Source organism: Lucilia sericata, unplaced genomic scaffold (genome assembly GCF_015586225.1).
Source record: "Lucilia sericata isolate MDLA Ls3-8-SP2 unplaced genomic scaffold, ASM1558622v1 Contig000296F_arrow, whole genome shotgun sequence".
In the NCBI taxonomy this organism is placed as follows: Eukaryota; Metazoa; Arthropoda; class Insecta; order Diptera; family Calliphoridae; genus Lucilia; species Lucilia sericata.
The window spans coordinates 408,771-417,500 of record NW_023994321.1 but is presented as its reverse complement, the minus strand read 5'-3'; the positions used below and the strand labels follow the sequence as shown (position 1 = coordinate 417,500).

The 8,730-nt window shown below is 27.4% G+C and overlaps 1 protein-coding gene across 1 annotated transcript in view; it reads left to right on the top strand.

The window, feature by feature from the left end:
• Positions 1-1,579, top strand: part of LOC119603359 (AN1-type zinc finger protein 5-like) — a 5,716-nt gene extending 4,137 nt beyond the window's left edge. Inside the window, exon 4 of the mRNA XM_037955366.1 lies at positions 1,331-1,579. Coding sequence (XP_037811294.1) covers positions 1,331-1,479 — 149 coding nt within the window. The 3' untranslated portion in view covers positions 1,480-1,579. The remainder of the gene's footprint in view (positions 1-1,330) is intronic.
• The last annotated feature ends 7,151 nt before the right edge of the window (positions 1,580-8,730 follow it).

Genomic DNA, 8,730 nt, shown 5'->3' with positions numbered 1-8,730 from the left:
TTTGAAAGGATTGCTATTGACTGAACAATAGTCTCGGCTATTGAACCCTAGTCTCGATTATAAATTGGATTACAGTTTTGACTATAGCCTCGAATATAGAGACTGTAGTTTTCTACTATAGACTGTTTAATAGTCTGGACTATAAACTATTCTATAGTCTCGAGTATAGACTGTTTTATAGTCTCGACTGTAGACTGTTCTATAGTTTCGACTACAAACTGTTTTATAGTCTCGACTATAGACCGTTCTATAGTCTTTATTGGACTATAGACTGTTTTATAGTCTCCACTGGACTATAGACTGTTCTACAGTCTGGACTATAGATTATACTATAGTCTGGACTATAGACTGTACTATAGACTGTACTATAGTCTGGACTATACACTGTACTATAGTTTGTACTATGGACTATTCTATACTCTCGATTATAGACTACTCTATAGCCTGGACTATAGACTGTTCTGTAGTCTGGACTATAAACTGTTCTATAGTCTGGACTATAAACTGTTCTATAGTCTGGACTATAGACTGTTCTATAGTCTGGATTATAGACTGTTCTATAGTCTGGACTATAGACTGTTCTATAGTCTGGACTATAGGCTGTTCTATAGTCTGGACTATAGACTGTTCTATAGTCTGGACTATAGACTGTTCTATAGTCTGGACTATAGACCGTTCTATAGTCTGGACTATAGACTGTTCTATAGTCTGGACCATAGACTGTTCTATAGTCTGGACTATAGTCTGGACTATAGACTGGACTATAGACTGGACTATAGACTGGACTAAAGACTGGACTATAGACTGGACTATAGACTGTTCTATAGTCTGAACTATAGACTGTTCTATAGTCTGGACTATAGACTGTTCTATAGTCTGGACTATAGACTGTTCTATAGTCTGGACTATAGACTGTTCTATAGTCTGGACCATAGACTGTTCTATGGTCTGCACTATAGACTGTTCTATAGTCTGGACTATAGACTGTTCTATAGTCTGGACTATAGACTGTTTTATAGTCTGGACTATAGACTGTTCTATAGTCTGGACTATAGACTGTTATATAGTCTGGACTATAGACTGTTCTATAGTCGGGAATATTGACTGTTCTATAGTCTAGACTATAGACTGTTATGTAGTCTGGACTATAGACTGTTCTATAGTCGGGAATATTGACTGTTCTATAGTCTAGACTATAGTGTTGACTATAGTATCGTCCTGACTATAGAAAAGACTACTACCTATCTCGTCTATAGTCTTGACTATAAAAAATTATTTCTATTTTTTTTCCTAATAAATACTAATTTCACATTTCTTATCCACTTTTTAGGTTTCCTTTGCAGATGTGGCGGTTTATATTGTGCTGTCCATCGATACAGCGATAAGCACAATTGTACATTTGATTATCGGGAACATGGAGCCCAAGAAATTAGACGCAATAATCCGGTAGTAGTTGGCGAAAAAATACAAAAAATTTGAACTTTTGTGCCATCAACATTAAACAACTTTATAATAATATAATCTTATACATAAATCTATATATAAATATAAAAAACAACTTATAAATATTAAATATAAATACAAAAAAAACCTTTAATAATAATATAAATATATAAAATAATATTAAAACCAGAAAAAAACTAATTTAAATATAAAAAAAAACTGAAAAAAATCTAAAAAAAAAAATGTAAACATAATACAACAAAAAATAAGCAGAGAAGTTTTTAAAAAGCCAATTACAACCAAAAAAAAATAATAAAAAAAGAAAACAATATTTTACTTTTTGTTCGAAACAACAACTAACTTTTTTCCAAACCACAATGCAATTACAATTTTTTGTTTTTTTTTTTTAAATACACAGCATTTTTTTTAAAAATAAATTTAAAGGGTATATTTAGCTAAAATAAAGAATTTTTGTATAATTAGATTAAACAGCTTTTTTCGAAATATATTTAAAGAAAACTACTTATACTTAATTAAAGACTTGGATAAAATAAACAACAACAAAAACCCTTTATTACAAACAAATTCTTTAGAAAAAACAAAAGAAAATGCTGCTGCAGTTTTTTTAATTAAAGTAAAGAAACACTATAAATGCTTTCAAGAAAACAAAATTATAAGTTTTTTCTTTAAACAAAAAAAGAGTTTAAGTTAATTTTAAAAACAACAAATATTAAAACACTTTACTAAGAGCGAGTAATAAACAAAAAAGTAAAATTTTTTTTTAAAACTTAAATTAAAAGCAAACAACAATTTACAACTTAGTTTATTTAACATCTAATGAGTATTTAAAGATTTAAACAAAAAACTACTACTATTTACTAGGGAATAATTGAAAAAGAATATGAAAATGAAAAAGAAAAACAAAAAATCAATTGCATACAAAAACATTTCTAGTAAATAACAAACAATATTAAACAGCAACCACAAACTAAGGAAAACCAACAACTAAAATGCTAAATTTAAAAAATAATAAGAAAAAAACAAAAACAAAACCAATTTTTTGTGAGTTTGAAAAGTTAAGGAAAAAAAAACGTAAATATTATTCTATTATTAAAATTAATAACAAGTTTTAAGTAGTAATATTATTAATTAATTAATTATTATAAAAAAAAGTAAAGAGAAAAAAGGATTTAAATTTAATTTAAAAACAATTAACAAACAACATACATTTCTAAAACACTACATACACATACACTGATAGAAAGAAAAAAAAAAGTTTATTATATTTTGTCTTCAATTTATTGTAATATTTTTGAGTTTTCTTTTTTTTTTCTGGAGAAAAAACTAACTTTTTTGGGGGATTTTTGAGGGTTTGAAGAAAAATATTTACAAAAGATTAATGTGTTTGGGAATTTTATAAAGTTTGTTAAAGATTTTTTCGAGATATAAACATTTTAATAATGAAAACAAAGTTTTAACATTGACTGATATCTCAAAAATCTTTTAGAAAAAGTTTTACAAATTCTTGCTTTTTACAAAAAGGAAATTTCGGGAAGCTTATAGCTTTCATATGAAATTAATGGGTCTATTATGTATCTCGTGTTGCTAGTTGACAGAATGAATGAATTTCAATTCGAATAGAAATTTTCTCCTTTTAACAACTTTGGTATTATGCATTTTCTTTCGTTTTCTAAAGACCTTTTGCGTTCGCCACAAAAATAACAACTTTCAAAAGCTTAAATGCACAATAAACACTCTCGTAAAGCTGTAAAACAAATGGGAATGTCTTCGTCCTTTTTCTTACGTTTGTGGGAATATTTTTTTCTTCGATCCTTGCTTCAACAGTGTAAGCGGATACGTAATGTAATGCAAACTGTAGGCGTTACAGTTTAAAATTTCTTAAAACTTTTGGCAAAATCTATTTTGACTTTTAAAAGCCTTAACGGTTAAAAAGAAACAACTTTATAAAACCCCTAAAATTAATTCTTTTATAATTAAAACTCTTAAAATTAACTGATAAAGTTTGTCTTTTTTTTCTCCCTAAAATGTATGGTATTGTAAGAAAAACAAAATCGAAAAAAAACTGTAAAAAAGAAAAGTCAATTTTCAAATAAAAGCTCTTTTTTGAAAGCCATTTGAAATTTGACTTTTCCAACCACTTTAAAAACATTAATTTTCTTTTTTATTATTTTAATAATAACCCTTTAAAAAAATGCTTTAAAAGTCTTCTTAATTTTTTTTTATTATTTACATTTTAATTAAATATTTTGTTTCTTCTGTAGTTTTTTTCTTCCATTTCGTGTTAATTAATAATAGCCCAAAGCTTTAAGCTTGCTTTACTCTTTACTTTTCATTATATTTTATAATTTGAAATCTTTTCTTTAAAAAAAAATTATATTGTTTTTCTCCCTTTTTTTTCTTTTATTATTTTTTTAAGTTTATTTTTAGTTATTATTATTATTAATTTTTTTTCTTTTTTGTTAACTCTTTATATAAAATATTATATTATATTATTAAATTAACTAGAGCTTGCTTTTTTTTATTTTTATTATTATTATATTATATTATCTTTTAAATGTTTATTTTTATTAAAAATATTTTTTAGAATTAATTAAAACAATATTTAGTAATAATTTCTTGATGAAAAAAAGGTTTTTTAATTGTTTTTTTGAAATTTTAATTTAAAGAAAGAAAAAAATATATATATATTAAAGAAAATAAAAAGAAAAAAAATTTAGTTAAACCACTTTACAAAATAAATAAAACTAAACCAAATGTTTGTATTCATTTCAACAACAAAAAAAAAAAAAAGAACTAAAATAAATAAACAAGTGAGTGAGTGTTTGTCTGCTACTCTTAAAAAATTAATCTAAAGCCTTTACTTACTGCTTTAGATAATGGGTTGAGTACCTTGCCCAAGTGTAATACTTTGACCCCAAGTTTTTTGCAATTGCAATCACACGTGTTTTTATAGGTGTTTTTTTTACTAACAACTCTGGTCTTTTAATTTATATTTCATTACAAGTTTAATTTAATATTTTGTTTTTTTATTTTTTTTATTTTAGCTTTTTTTCCACCACTACATATACATAAATACCTTATAACTACATATGCTTTAAATAAATTCTTTTAATTTTTTTTAGTTACGTTTTATTTTTAATAATATAAATATTAAATTTATATATTAACTTTTGTTTTTGCAAATATTTAGTGAAATTATATATTTACCTACAATAATAATAATAATATATATTTTTTTTGTAATTATAAGTTTAAATAATAAATCACTTTTTTGTGTGTTAAATATTCTTAAAATTTAATTTTACTTGTGTTTAATTTTTTTTCTCTCTCTCTCTCGCTTCTCTTCTAGTTACTTTTTTCTTAAACAATGTAAAATAATTTAGTAATAATTAATATATATATAATAAACATTTACATATATAATACATATACATCAGTTAATAAGAAGTTAAATAAATTACAAAGAAACAAATTAAACAAAAAAAAAAAAAAAAAAAGAAAATTATTCAAAATTGTTTTAGTTTTTTTTTACCTCTAATGTTATAAATATTTTAATATTTTTATGTTAAAATTTCAAAACTTTTGTTTACGAAATTTTTATTTTTGCAAATGGAAATGGAATTGAGAGAAAATACGGATGGAAAATTGGATAATCGTATGGTTCTCTTTTTTTTAAAATTATTCAAAAAACAAGGAAGTCGCATTAGATGGGGGATGTATTTTTATGTAAACACATAGAAAAAAAAAAGGAAAACAGCTGTTTTTATATTACTTTGGTTATTGTTGTATTCCAATCGTGTTATCACAAAGAAATATAATTACACGTCTTTCATTGTCCGTCAGGCATCCGGCAGAGTATAGTCTAGCCTATATTATAGTGTAGTCTATAGTCTAGTCTATAGTCTAGTCTACAGTCGAGTCTATAGTCTAGTATATAGTCTATAGTCTAGTCTATAGTCTAGTCTATAGTCTAGTCTATAATCTAGTCTAGTCTATAGTCTAGTCTATAGTCTAGTCTATAGTCTAGTCTATAGTCTAGTCTATAGTCTAATCTATAGTCTAGTCTATAGTCTAGTCAATAGTCTAGGTCTATAGTCTAGTCTATAGTCTAGTCTATAGTCTAGTCTATAGTCTAGTCTATAGTCTAGTCTATAGTTTAGTCTATAGTCTAGTCTATAGTCTAGTCTATAATCTAGTCTATAGTCTAGTCTATAGTCTAGGTCTATAGTATAGTCTAGTCTATAGTCTAGTCTATAGTCTAGTTCTATAGTCTAGTCTATAGTCTAGTCTATAGTCGAGTCTATAGTCTAGTCTATAGTCCCAGTCTATAGTCTAGTCTATAGTCTAGTCTATAGTCTAGTCTGTAGTCTAGTTTATATCCTAGTATATAGTCTAGTATATAGTCTAGTCTATAGAGTAGTATATAGTCTAGTTTATAGTCTAGCCTATAGTCTAGTTTATAGTCTAGCCTATAGTCTAGTCTACAGTCTAGTCTATAGTCTAGTCTATAGTCTAGTCTATAGTCTAGTCTATAGTCTAGTATCTCCAGCGCGACTTTAATTGCAATTCTTTCATGTTATTACAAGTAATAGACGGAACATGCCACGGTTGCTCTTTTCCCATGATAATCGGTTCTTTGCAACGCAACGAATCGGATTTTAATGAAGAACGACCAAGTTTTGTTAATAAATAATGTCGCAGTTGCAATGACAAGGAAAAAAGAAGAAAAGTTCTAGCACCCTCCTCTGTGAATGCTCTGCCCTACACTGGGTCTACACTTAGTTTAGACTATGATATGGATTTTACTCTTGTTGTTCTTATAAAAACGGATATAATTATACTATAATGGAGTGTTTTTACGTAGTAAACTAACACGATAACCACCAACCAATTTTTTAAATAGTTGCATCATCTGCAATCCGTTAAATCGTTCTCAATTTTAGAAGAATACAAGGTTATAGGTTAATCTCTCTGTTTTTTTTACCTACACTCCTAATTATTTATTTATTTATTTTGCGCCCAATTCGTTTATAAAAGTTTAAAATTTAAATGCATAATCACATAATTAATATTTTCGTTTTATGAATTTGAACTTTGAAATTATATTGAAAACTTTGTGGTAAACAAAATAAAACATTTTGACCAGACGTATTAATTGCGAAGATTACAAATTGTTGTTTATTAAACGATAAATAAATTGCATTTGTTTCCAAATCTGAAAATAGCAAATGCAAACCCTGTTGCTGAGCTAAAATCTTTTAATTAGTTAAAAGAAAATGGTTTATCTAAAAATAAATAAATGCCTGATGGACATTTTGAAGTATTGTCCAGATATTCAGATATGTGATGAAATCGATTTGGAATTGACAAAAACACATGCCGGACTAGTCTATTTAATAATAAAAAAAATAAAATTCAAGTACTTCCTTCTCAAGTTTTCGCTACCTGATTGGTTCTAGAAAAAGTTGAACCTTTGCGAAGTCCCAGATATAATTTACGATAGATATTCTGAAAGGTCTGTTGCAGTGACAAAGGTAGCAAGGTTATGTTTCGCTTGTGATTTATCAACTTGAGGATAATAGTTTAAGTAAATCCTATATATACTTGAGTTATTAGGTCTTTGTTTTTATATGGATCAATAACATTAGATTATGGCAAATTTGGTCGGTTATCTATGATTCTTAGGTTAAAAAATAAACTAAAATTGAACCTTATGTCTGGATCGATGATCCAATTTGTTCAGTTATTGCAGGTACGGTTGCAATATCAAGGATTTTACTGTTGGTTTGACAATGAAGTCTATCTGCCTTGGACAGTATATCATCAGAATATAGGTTGTTTGTAATCGGCTAACATTGCTAACACGACCTGAACACCTACACTCCAATATCATTAGAAGTTATAGATAAGATAGGCATCCGTTTGTAATTTCCATAATAAATTTGTCGACTTTATAAAATATATAAATAGGGGAGTTATTCCAATAATTATAAATACAAAGTCGATTTTGCAATATCAACTGTCCGTATTATTGCTACTGAAAATTAGCAAAATCGGTTCATAAATCAAATCAATCAAATCAAATTCCGAAAAACCTCGAGATTTTCCTAGAATTTTTAATATATTTCGGATAGGTACTAGGCAATATGTATATCAAATGAAAGATATTCGAAGACCTTTCATTGATTAGGCTTTCATAGTCTAGTCTATTGACTAGTCTATATATAGTCTGTAGTCTAGTGTATGTCTGGCGTATAGTCTAGTCTATTGTCTAGTCTATAGTCTAGTCTATAATCTAGTCTATAGTCCTAGTCTATCGTCTAGTCTATAGTCTAGTCTATCGTCTAGTCTATAATCCTAGTCTATAGTCTAGTTTATTGTCTAGTCTATAGTCTTGTCTATAGTCTAGTCTATAGTCTTGTCTATAGTCTAGTCTATAGTCTAGGTCTATAGTTTTAGTCTATAGTCTAGTCTATAATCTAGTCTATAGTCTAGTCTATTGTCTAGTCTATAGTCTAGTTTTATAGTCTAGTCTATAGTCTAGTCTATAGTCTAGTCTATATATCTAGTCTATAGTCTAGTCTATTGTCTAGTCTATAGTCTTGTCTAAAGTCTAGTCTATAGTCTAGTCTATAGTCTAGGTCTATAGTCTAGTCTATAGTCTAGTCTATAGTCCTAGTCTATAGTCTAGTCTATAGTCTAGTCTATAGTCTAGTCTATAGTCTATCTATAGTCTAGTCTATAGTCTAGTCTATAGTCTATCTATAGTCTAGTCTATAGTCTAGTCTATAGTCTAGTCTATAGTCTAGTCTATAGTCTAGTCTATAGTCTAGTCTATAGTCTAGTCTATAGTCTAGTCTATAGTCTAGTCTAGAGTCTAGTGTATAGGCCTAGTCTACAGCTAGCTATAGTCTAGTCCTCTGTCTAGTCTATAGTCTGGTCTATAGTCTAGTCTAGTCTATAGTCTGGCCTATAGTCTAGTCTATTCTATGGTTGATAGGAGGATATGCATGTATACATCAAATCCTAGACCACTATCGGGCCTATTTAGAATGTTGATGTTTTGTAGCTTTAGTTTGGACTGACAACTATTCGCTCATTTATTCTCAAGGAAATAAGTTGTTAAATTATATGTCTTTGGAATATCCATTTCTTTGCAAACGAGAAGTATTCTAACCTTTCAGAATATATTAGAAAAACGTAAATTTTGAAACTCTTTCGACTATTAAGATCGATAAAAAGATATATTTAGTAAATCTTTAGTTC